Genomic DNA, 12,072 nt, shown 5'->3' with positions numbered 1-12,072 from the left:
CTTCTGCCCTTCATCTAATCTAATCTATTGCCCTTTATATCCCATATTTCTTTCTCATTTCACCTCCCTCGTCCGTCCTTGAGGTACGGCTAAAGGAGGTGTATGGATCACATCGACACGTTCGGACCGAATTTCCACACATATGTTTGTCAAATTGATACCAATCTGAACCAAATTAAAATTGAGATATTTATTGACATTATGCTCATTCTAGCATTGCCGGTTATAATTCCTTCTTTGTCCGCTTTAATTTTATTCCGCACGCTGCGCTACGTTTTAGCAGGTTACCGTGCATAAATTTGTCAAATCAAAACCGATCATGACCTAATTAACAACAAAGCTATTTATTCGCAATACAATCCTGCTAGCGTTGTTAGAATTTTTTCACGCAGTCCGCTACACGCTAAGTTAGATAGGCGTGCATTGGGGACCACAACTTGACGTTTAAGACGCTACATGAAAATGAAGCGGACATAAATAATTCTTACTATGATAGCAGCATAATTTTGTGAATAAGTAGCTTCAATGTTTATTAAGGTAATATTTGTCAAAATTGGGTGCGGAAAATCTGCTTTAATTCAGCGTTTAGCTCGCTTATTAAAATCAAAGCCAAAAAATTCAGTCGATGCTGGCATGAGCATAATTAATCTCACTTCAATCCTCTACTTTGTTCGAGAGGGAGCGCAGCCCTACACCACAAATTTAGCTCGTAAATAAGCCCTGGCGCCAACGCCTACCCTATAATGCAATAACTAAACTCAGCTCACACCCAAGAAGCTGTAGGTAACTGAGTCATCTCCTCACACCAACTTTAACCTAACTTAACCTAACCTAACGCAACACATACCTCACTCCACAGCCTGCTGAATCAAATAGTCAATTGTCAACAGGTTCTACTCCACAGAATTTTACCCCATACTATCACGTCTTACACACGCCGTAAGCCTTACTGGCCGCAGACCACGCCGGATCACCGTAAACCTGCTCTGCTATTTGCAGGACTGGCGTAATCCCGCCGCACTCCACGGGCAGAAGCGCTAACCGCCGTCCCTATAACGCCATGCCCCGGCTCTCCCCCTTCGCAGCCATAAGACTTTCTTCAATTGCTGATCAGTTGTGCGCCAGGTTTGGTTAGGTTAGGTCCCTCCATCGCGCCATGCGCATCACTGATCGGGCAACGAGAAAAGCCTTCTGCTGGCTGCGAAGGGGGAGAGCCGGGGCATGGAGTTATAGGGACGGCGGTTTGCGCTTTAGCCTGTGGAGTAAAGCGCGATGAAGCAGTGGCTGTGACGTAACGGCGCTGTTATGTCGGGCGCTTATTTTCAAAAGCCACGAATACGCCAGGCTGTGTTTAATACAAGCACGCAACAGTTTGGCTATTTGCCCACGGCTGTTGCTTCGGTGGCTTGATGTTATCTGGCTGATTGATTCATATCCAGGAAAGGAAATGACACCTATGGCTTTAGGCACTTAATCACACAGGCTAATATGCCCTCTACCTATTTGAAAAAAATACTCACCGCAGCGTACTGATATTATCTACTTATATTTCAAATTTGAATAAAATCCGTTCATAATTGAAGGAGTTATGAGTGCCAGAGTTGAAAATGAAGTTCGAGCTCGCAGGCGAGTTCGCACGCGAGTTCGCACGCGAGTTCGCACGCGAGTTCGCTGAAGTGTCGAATCGGTCCGAACGAATGAAGAAATCTGCGCGTAAGTTAACTTGTAATTTGGTATAATCAAATATGATTGATTTATTAATGTAGCACTCGAAAGTAAGATGAAATTCATTATATTATAGTAAAACACAATATTTTATATTTATGTGAAACATAAATTTTTCAAGTGTTCCCTTTAGATTCACCGCTTAGTATTTCAAGAACCATCAGCAACGTCTTCTTCGCGATATGTTGTTGATGGAGTGTTAGCGAGCCAATTGTTAGGGGACGGCTTTTCGTGTTTTAATCTAAAATGGCTGTCGGCAAAAATAAAAATCTCAAACCCGGGAAAAAGGGATCTAAAAAGAAAGCGTAAGTTATCATTTACTTGTGGAAAGTCTGAGGCCCAACTATGTATAATAATGGCTGTTTTGGCCCTCGTCTATCAACTTGTTCAATTTTCTATCTTGCATTGTCAGTTTTGAAATTGGTGTAGCCTAAATGAAATTTAATGTTGCTCATTTAGTTATTTTCAAACTAGGCCATCGCCAAATAGCTAAGTGAACGAGTCTTGTAGAAAATGTAAATTTCTGGCTTGTGTAACTGTAACTCTACCGGTAGCCTATTTAGGATTTGGGAATCCAACCCACCATGTTCAGATAGATAATAAATGGAAGACATTTTTCGTGCTTTTCATGCTGCTCAGAGTAAATTTTTTTTTTACATGTTATTGCTGAAGAACACACAACAGTTCAAACTAAGTGCAACCATGCATTCATATTTACTAGCATTGCCATTGCTGTAATGTTTATCGTTAGGTATGTTACTATCGGCATTCATTTATAGGTAGGTAGCTAGGCAGGTAGGTAGGCTACCTACATTTTTTACTGCATAGTACTACCTAGGTAGCTACATGTAAGTTGTAATTTAGGTACTTTCTTGCATCTTGCTTGTAATATTACTTTTTGGAATGTTAAAAAAATTTTTCATATGCTGAAATTTTCAGCCCTGAATGAGATAATAAATGGGAAAATTTTAGGCTAGGAGAAATGTGAGACAGCAATAATTTTTAGATGCATTTTGAAACTTGGATTGTATTGTTAATAATTCAATTTCAATGATTAGAGAAGCTGATTTCTTTCCCTAAACTGCTCTTGGTGGGCATAGCCTAGTCTCAAAGCAGAGAATTTTTCTGACTCTTCCTTTTCCTTACACCTGAAGACCGTGAAGTTGGCTATTTCCGAGTTCTATAAGTAGACCAGCAAAGTATCATGGCCTCATGGGTACCAGCAAAGCATCATCATTAATAAGAAATTGGTTCAAATCTCATAGATGAGGAAATTAAAAATATACCAATTCTAAGAATTCAGTGCAGGATGGAATTCTAATTTTGAAGGTTCATATATTATTTCGATCCACCAAGACCACTTTTTCTATCCAACATTGTTATTTGAGGCAAAAAATGAACTTCTTAAAGGCATAAAATACATAGGCTAACTTGCTCAGTTTCTATAAAGTACTCCTGGAGAAATACATTTTGTGGTACGCATATGTACCATTTTGGAGTCAATTTGTTGAATAATATTTAATACTATTAAGTAAAATCTAAAGGCTTTATCAATAAATGTAGCGGTAGCGCTGTAGCGGCAAAACCTCGTATCGCTACTTAAATATGTAGCGCCGCTACCACTACTGCTACTGAAAATGTAGTGGCTGCTACATGTAGCATGCTACTGCCCAGCTCTGAATGTCACAAATATCTTGCTCTCAGACTTTGCTGCAGTCTGACTACCAGCCTTAAGATCAAGATGAACTGATGGAGAGATTGTGAAGAGGCCAATATCATAAATATTATCAATATTCATACAACTGGATCACTTGCCAGAGCAATAAATATCAGCAGTGTTATTAAGGCAAGGTCCAGCTGTCATCTTGTCCATTATGACAAATGTTATTTTTTTCTATTGCTTGGAGGGGGACTTTTTCTCTGAAAACATTGACTTTGGAACCCTATGCCATAAAAATGAAATTGCTTTGTAGCTTCTCTTACCACATGAAATATGCAAAACCAAGACAAATAAAAGCATAGCCTTAGTAGGAATAGATTTGGACATTAAAGTATACAACATGGCAATCCAAAACTAAGCAGCTGTGGATGAGAAAAACAGAACAGGCATTTGATATTGTAAGTTGAGTAGTGTTAGGCTCAAATGAAAATCACCTTAACTTTCTATTTAAAAGTATGTTTTCTACTTATTCAGCATCAATGTGGTTGATTTTAACAAATCTAAAGTAATTTGGAATTGACAGATTTAGGATATTGCCAAAATTTCAGCTCCACCACTCTACGAGTTTGAATTATTCAACAGAAACTGAGAATTTTTGAAATGAATAATCAAGCTCTTAAGTCACTGCTATCAATTCATTATACTATTTTAACCAAAATTGAAATATCTTACCAGTATACTGTAAGTTTGGATGACATTAAAATGCTGTTCTGAGTAACTTAGAAATGTACAGTAATCCCTTGTTTATCATAAGCATTTCCAAACCTCACTGGTGAAAGGTGAAATCTACAATGGTGAATTATATAGCAGTATTACAGTATTAGGTGTGGATGAGTTCCAAAATAGTAGTTCAAAAATAATTTAACTTTTTTCCAAATGAGTAGGAATATTGAATTCAAATTCAGCCACAAGAATGTCATGATAAAAACAAGCGATTAAAAAAATGGAAAAAGTGCGTTTTTACCACAGCAAATGCATTTGCAATATTTTGCTGTCAAGTGAGGGCTGAGATTGTTAAGAGATGAACATGATACATTGTCATGAGATGATACCTCACCAAAGGCAGTAGCCATAGTTGGTATTAACACATTCAAACCACAATATGGGAATGGCCTCATTTTTTGCTGCTGTTCATTTTAAAGTCAGTGCAAGATTAGCATTCCAGAGGTATTGAGTTTTAATTATTTCTGCCAAGTTGCTGGTGAAATTTTTAATAAGGTACTAGCAGTTTTTATGCTTAGAGCAGAATATCACACAAGTTATGGAGTTTCTAACTGAGTAATGTCTTTTTTTTATGAGGTCATTCCAAATTCTTGATATTGGATGCTATGAGCTAAGCAATGTTGAAATGTTCACCTCATTTTGGTTGTGAGTAGCACTGTTGTCCAAGATTTTCATTCTTGGCCCATATGTATATATATTTAAGGCTTAGACTATTTAGCAAATCTATTCTTATGGTTATTAAATGGTTGCATGTAAGCTGGGTTCTCCATTTAATATGTTCCACCAACTTGTCCTAATAAACTTTTCTCAATCTTGTGAGCATTTAATAAGTGAAAGATTCCATGGCTGTTGGTAAGACAAAGCAATTAAAGACTCCCAAGAAAGGGGTCAGCAAGAAGAAGATGTGAGTCTCAGTTTGGGCTTGAATAGAGTGTGTGGTTGTCTTATGGTTCCTTATTGAACCATTTGGGCTGCTCTCCCTTATTAACCATTTAACTTATTCCTTATAATTCACACCTAATTGGTTCATAGTGTTTACTGGCTGCCGTATTCTAGGCTAATTCTTAACAGCACATTGTTCTAATATTTCCTAGTTTTTTGTGGTGTACTTAACATGTGTGTTATAGTATAGTTAAAAGTTAGATTTGAGATCCTGTTGAGGTGGAGGTGCAAGAAATTACCTTAAGACTTTCTAAACTCATATTGCCAATATGGCTGACTCATGAGTGGTGTTGTCAATGGTTTGTGTAACATGTGCCGACTTAGAACAATGGTGGTTCCTGTGATGCAGATGTGTTATTATTATTGAGTTGACATTTACTAATTCAATTCAATGACTTATTGCCACGTTTTTCTTATTTTTGTTTTGTGTCTGTCATCAAAAATTCAAACCTTAATTTAGAGCACTTCTGAAGATCTTAGAAACATGAAATTTAGCATGCATGCTTATGCTGCCTAACAATTCAAGATTTGATAATCAGAAGTAATAATTTAAAGAAAAAATTTTTTAGTAAAAAAAAATAAACATAAAAAACATTTTTAAAAGCTACATTTTTCTGGTGGCTATAAAACTAAAAACAATGAAATAAAACGATTAAAAAAAATTTAAAAACCAAGTTTTCTTTATGGATGAAAAAGAAAAATATTAACTCTTACATAACATTGAAGTTATGTGAAATGTTATGTAATGTTATATATGAGTAAATGTTTTTCTTTTTTTTTTGCCCGTTGAGAGAACGTGGGTTTTTAAAGTTTTTATTTTACACCACAAATTGTTGTGGTGTAAACACACTCAATTACACAAATTGTTTTTGCCAATTGTTGTGTTTCTCTTTGTTACTAATCATGTCTACTGCTAAGATATATACGTTACTTTTGTCAACAGTTTTTGAAATTCCTGCAATCCTGTGGAAAAGTAAATTGAGTCTCTTACATTGATCTGAATTTCATTTTGATTTAATGTAGTTCTCATTTAATCACTTCCTATTATAATGAATTTTGTGTTATTGCAGCATTGATCCCTTCACCCGCAAGGACTGGTATGATGTGAAGGCCCCTGGCATGTTCACCAACCGTCAGGTTGGCAAGACGCTTGTCAACAGGACACAAGGAACAAGTGAGTTTTGTTTACCATAAGCTTGACCAATATTTATGCATGCTGTTCTCAATTATTGATTTCAGCTGTTTTGTTACTGGGTTCTTTACCCCTACAGTGCAGCACATAAACATTTTTTGTGGTCCTTTGACTAGTCATCAGGCTGGAATTCTAGGATATAGCAGCATAAATTTGCTTTCATTTTTAGGCAGATACATGTCCCTGCCCCCACTGTGAATGGTTGAGATGTCATCTTCTTGATAGGATTCTGATTTCATCCTATCCGGACTGATTGATTATGTGGTGGCCTTTCCAATTTGCCATGTATTTTTGGTTATTTAAAATCCCCTCTAGAATTTCACAATGCTAGCAATATACATGTATAGTCACAGGCTAGGAGCAACCCATGCTAATTTTTGGTGGAAAAAATTTCACCCATTTATAAATTGTCTATACATTACTAGGCCCTCCAACTTTCTATGGTCATTTAGAATCTTTTATAATGCAATGAAATCAAAATATTGGCAACCAGATATCTCCTTCGTATCAAAATCAATTCGGAGTTTTCCAATTTTGTCAAAGTTCTTGGGTGCTGTTTGAGTAATTTTTATGGTCATTGCTAGAGAAATAAAGTTCACCAATTTCTTTGTAATTATTCTATGTAGCCCAGCCTTATCATTATGTTTAACATTAATTTAAATTTTGGTATCCAAATAACATGCCAATTCAACATGTGCGTTTATTTTTTAATTTTTCAGAATTTAGCTTCCTAACTAAAAACTATTTGCGTTACAAGCCTAACAATTCTTGAATATATACACTGGAAGTACTCGCGAGATTTGGTTCAAATTTCACACCACTAGGTGCAATTGTTTGAAGATGGGAATAAACTGATGAATGTTTTTTTTTTAATCTGAGAATATAAATACTAGTAAATGTTTTTTTAGAATCTGAGAATATAAATACTAGTTTTGTGGAAAATTGAGGTGAGCAAGTTGAATTTAGAGGGATATGTGTTGAGTAAAGGGATCGAATTAATGGATGTATTATAATAAAATTTGTTCCACCAATGGTTTATTAATGCCTCATTTACATGAAAAACATGACCCAGGAGACAAAACATGTTGTTAGATACTTCATATTATATTATATATGTGATAAGAACTGATTCACAAAATTACCATTATCTCTCTCGCTCCAATATTGCATTACACTATACTCTCAGTTTAACTAGGTTAGTGCCAGTTTCTCTTTATATTCTGTAGTTATTTTCTTTGTAAAATGAAGCTAAATTAATCTTGAGCAAACAAACATCGTTTTAAAGCATGTTATCGACAGCAATAACAAATCATTGACTTGTTGCAGAGATCGCCAGTGAAGCCCTGAAGCACCGCGTCTTCGAGGTCTCCCTTGCTGACCTGCAGAACGAGTCTGATGCTGAGCGCAGCTTCCGTAAGTTCCGCCTCATCTGTGAAGATGTCCAGGGCAAGAATTTGCTTTGCAACTTCCATGGCATGGACCTGACTACGGACAAACTTCGTAGCATGGTCAAGAAATGGCAGGTGAGAAAATTGTATTACAATTTAAATTAATTATCAATAGTGTTATCGTATAAATTGAAAGGACACCATGGAAATTGAAAGGACTTTATCGCATAAATTGTTTGAAATGCTGGCTTCGATGTGCATGAAATTGCAAGAAGAATCTTCTTTAGAATCATTGCTAGATAAGAACTAATTAAAGCCGAGGTCGCGGGTGCAGCAGTGCTTGTGTTAAACGTTATCCTTTTTCTGTCTCAACCGATTACATATCTCTTGCATAACTTTGCCTTCTCGATAGTACCTTTCATGATGAGTTTTGTATTCTTCTTCCCTATATAATGCGCTTCTTTCTCCTGTTCTATTACCGAATCATTTATTTTAGAATCTGCAAGTAGATCTCTTGACAACTTGATAGTGTCAACAACCTAGAATTCACTTGACGTCATCTGGGAAGAGTAAGAGGTAACATAAGTTAATGAATGATAATCTGTTGTAGCATCAATGATCCAGTATTTCAAATCAAACTGCTCAAGATTTGAGCCAGATGCAAAACATCAGCCTAATCTTCAATATCTAAATAACGTAGAAAATCACACTGGCGCGATGTCACCATAACGTACGTAGCTACTACGCAACAGGAGTTTTGCAGCCAATTGTGGATTTAAGTTGTGAAATAAAGGTAATAACTGCTCCACTATGGATTAGTATCTTACAATTGGTAGTTGATGGCCCGATAACACTCAAAATCCCGAGGCAAGTGCCAGAATTTTCACCCATAATACTAGATGATTCGTGTATTACCAACCGTCTAAAATACTGCCGCTTATGGCGCAAAATTAGAATGGCTTGAATGCTCTTCAGTGGTTGGAAGGTTAATTAAGAAAGGGTCGGCCCAAGTACCCTTCGATCCCGCACATTGGATAAATTACACAGTGGCTTATAGAAGAGCAAGGATCAACTGAAGGAGCAGAATCATAGAATTTTATATTGAACAGGTTTGATTCCAAGATAAGGTGGCAATTCTGCCGGACAATATCAGAGAACGAGCCTCGTATAAAGGATGGACAAGTCGACCGAGTCTAAGAAATGACGCTAAATGCATTAAACGTTAAGTAGAGCCCTTTTACATGAACGCCGCAGTCGGTCAAATCTGTATTAATTAGTATGCATGGCATGAAATAATGGTTCAATGCTGTGCTGTATTTTTGAAAGCAGAATCTAGGCGCTTTCAAATAACACAAGTGATGATGGTGCAAACTTTGAGAAATACGTTCAGAAGAAAAATAAATTTCTGGTTCAATAAGCTAATTAATAGGATAATTGACACAACAAATTTATAAAAATCTTCATTAAACTAGCTACGATTAACCATTAGTCCAAGATTCAATACTGAGTCATTGCGGTGTCAATGACCGAAGCTCCATATGAAGGTATGCGTTTTATGCCACTTAGTCTTACTGACTTAAATCGTAATTTTGTTTTTCATCACTTTGGAATTGCCAGTACAATCGTACTGTCGTTTATGTTTATTCTATTCTTAGGCACCATATACGCGGTTGTATGCATCGAGTTGGTTAATATTTACCGTCCTGGCTCTATTCCAGACTTACATCAGAGCCTTCACTGACTGCAAGACCACCGATGGTTATTTTCTCCGCGTTTTCTGCATTGGATTCACTGAGAAGATGAATAACCAAGTGAAGAAAACTTGTTATGCTCAACGCAAGCAGGTTAAAACCATCCGCCGCAAGATGGTGGAGATCATGAACCGCGAGATCTCTCAGTGCGAGCTCAAGGAACTGGTGGGCAAGCTTATTCCCGACACCATTGCTGACGACATCAGGAAGAGCTGCAACTCTGTTTACCCTCTTAAGGATGTCTACATTCGTAAGGTGAGATATACTTGAACATAGGAGCACTAATTGATGATATCTTGGTCATGGAGGGCGTGTCTTTTTAGAATGAATTACTTGATTAACTTTGTCCAAATTATCCTATTAATTTGCAATGCCTTGACTAGAAACTGGTTGGCCTTGCTAAAAAATTGGTCTTCATTCGGTGGAAGAAATGAGATTCTGGTTAGGTTGTCGATTTGCTGTTTTAAAGGGTTTAGACCTTGATGCCGCACGGAATGGTCGGAAACTTAGCAATTTTAAAGAAAACTGTGTATAATGAGTGTAATTTGTGGAGACTAAATTCAAATGGGTTCATAGAATGACTAGGCGAGTTGATCATTATTTCATGGCTGTTCTATCCAAAAATGTAATTAAGACTTTTGAGAGATGACACGATGAAGAATAATGTTCTTTTGAGCAATCGAGTAACAGGAAACTGATATTTACTGACAACCACTTTAATTAAATGACCGCTTCATTTGTTATGCGGCGAAAATGCATGCCTGCAAGTAAATCAGATGCCGATACATTTAAATAATCATTTAGACCTCACCTCCGGCGCGAAATAGTCAAATAGATTGCTATCTGAAGCGCTAGTAAATCTTTTACTACTACTACTAATCATTTAGTATAAGATTCTTCGTACTGCCCGGCTAGAATCATGATCCCGAATGTCCGGCTCGGTTTCATCACTGATAACGACCATTATTTAACAGGTAAAGGTGCTCAAGAAGCCGCGCTTTGAAGTGAGTCGTCTGCTTGAGATTCACGGTGACCAGACGCCCGTGGTGACCGCCGCGATGGAGGAGATGGGCCTTCCTGTAGACCGGCCCGACAACTACGAGCCTCCCGTGCAGGCGTCCGTCTAATAAACGGCTACACGTTGAGCAAAGTATTCTCATTTACCTGCTCGCAATGATGATAAGCGGGTCAAGTCGCTATACTTTATAACATGTTTTCATGTTTAAAGTCAACTCATTCTCCGATTTTATTGCCACTTCTGGCTTCCTTGGATTTATCCTCTGAGAGAAGACGCAGGCTCCACTAGTATAAATTATTACTCATGAGCTGACGATATGGCTACTCACCGTCGTCGCTGGAATAATTGCGGAACTGATTGAGTATTGATTATTAAAACACTGCAGTTCCGCTTCTGTCGACAGCGGTAATGACCAATTTTTCGGCTATGCCATGATTGGGTGACCGTTATCGTTCGCGTATCTTGTTTGGAATTCGAATTATTTCGTGCAGATGATAGATACCTTTTGGGGGGCATTTCAGACACATTTCATTTGGGCACCCGTTTGTTGCGTGTTACAAGCAAATATTATTAATTACTGATGGTAGGAATGGAATATACGATTCTTGTTGTCTCCTATTCCTATTAGTCAATTATAAGGTACGAAAGATACATCCTTCACTATAATTTTAGGGCAGTGAAAGAGATAAACACGTATTAGTAGGACCTTTAAGAGTTAGCCTATGTAAAGGATTTCGTGGGGGAACCTCTGCCGGCAAAGTCGTAGATCAAAAGAGTAGGCATAATTGATGAAGTTTAAAGTTCAGGGCGCTGCTTGCAAGATTCATTTAGGTATTGCTTTGGATAGAAATTTTTTTTTAATGACTCCGAATTAATCGTGCACAAATCGCCAACACGCGGTAATTATTTAGGAAAAATTAAGCAAGTGTTGTTAGATATAACGCCCTTAATGTTGAAAATTTCTTTTATCAAATCGTTCGTTTGTTGCTGAACTGGCTGCCGATATTCCACTTGCCATGCCAGCTGCTCATCGGAATGTCGCGCTTGGTTCAACCCAGAGGCCGCTATTCTCTGCAGAGATGTGGTTGGCTAACCTGTATAGGGCCTCTAGTATGCACGAACATCCTTGTGTTGCGTTCAATGCTTACTTGTAGTTCTTTGATGAAGTGTCCAGTGTTGAGGGATATTGCTTTACGAGGTACCAAGTTCGAACGGTTTCGCTAGCTTTGGCTCGTTCATATTTACTATAGGCTACGCTAAAATATTCTGTGTGGAATTGGAATTTTTCTTAGTCGAAAAGCAATATAATTCGTCAATTTTTAACGCTCCAATAGGTCGGGCGCATTATAAATAAACACGCTGGTAATAAAATATGTATATAACGTGACGAACTGATCTGCTGATGTGCTACCGTGTCCCATTTTTGTTCTTTTTTATTGGGAATTAGCGATCATCGAATCATGCTGCCATTTTTTCGTACAATAATTATGATGTAATGGTGACAAATTTGAAATGGCATATACGTCGTGCTGATGACGCGAAGCATCGCAAGCATGACGGAGGCAGTGACCGCACAGCGAAGGCACGCTAGAGATGTCAGCCATTTCCTGCCG

The 12,072-nt window shown here is 37.6% G+C and overlaps 1 protein-coding gene across 2 annotated transcripts; it reads left to right on the top strand.

Moving 5' to 3' along the window:
* The first annotated feature begins 1,878 nt into the window (after positions 1 to 1,878).
* LOC108677203 (40S ribosomal protein S3a) lies at positions 1,879 to 10,586 on the top strand. Of its 2 annotated transcripts, none has more exons than XM_018165392.2 (5): positions 1,879 to 2,030; positions 6,181 to 6,284; positions 7,629 to 7,825; positions 9,409 to 9,696; positions 10,416 to 10,586. In XM_018165392.2, the coding sequence occupies exons 1-5, from the start codon at positions 1,972 to 1,974 to the stop codon at positions 10,566 to 10,568; spliced, it is 801 nt and encodes a 266-aa protein (XP_018020881.1). In that variant the 5' UTR covers positions 1,879 to 1,971; the 3' UTR covers positions 10,569 to 10,586. The 2 variants fall into 2 exon arrangements, with proteins under 2 accessions (XP_018020881.1, XP_018020880.1); XM_018165391.2 differs by lacking the exon at positions 1,879 to 2,030 and adding an exon at positions 4,979 to 5,072.
* Positions 10,587 to 12,072: the final 1,486 nt, after the last annotated feature.

The sequence above is a fragment of the Hyalella azteca genome, unplaced genomic scaffold, assembly GCF_000764305.2.
Source record: "Hyalella azteca isolate HAZT.00-mixed unplaced genomic scaffold, Hazt_2.0.2 contig6587, whole genome shotgun sequence".
Taxonomy (NCBI): domain Eukaryota; kingdom Metazoa; phylum Arthropoda; class Malacostraca; order Amphipoda; family Hyalellidae; genus Hyalella; species Hyalella azteca.
The sequence above is the reverse complement of the archived record's forward strand: the minus strand, read 5'-3'. Positions and strand labels throughout refer to the sequence as shown.

Bases quoted from the DNA above. Each gene is read 5' to 3' on its own strand.
- LOC108677203 (XM_018165391.2), top strand. From the start codon at position 5,011: ATGGCTGTTGGTAAGACAAAGCAATTAAAGACTCCCAAGAAAGGGGTC. The intron at 7,826-9,408 runs GTGAGAAAATTG...GCTCTATTCCAG, and splicing joins GCATGGTCAAGAAATGGCAG to ACTTACATCAGAGCCTTCAC. The intron at 9,697-10,415 runs GTGAGATATACT...ATTATTTAACAG, and splicing joins AGGATGTCTACATTCGTAAG to GTAAAGGTGCTCAAGAAGCC.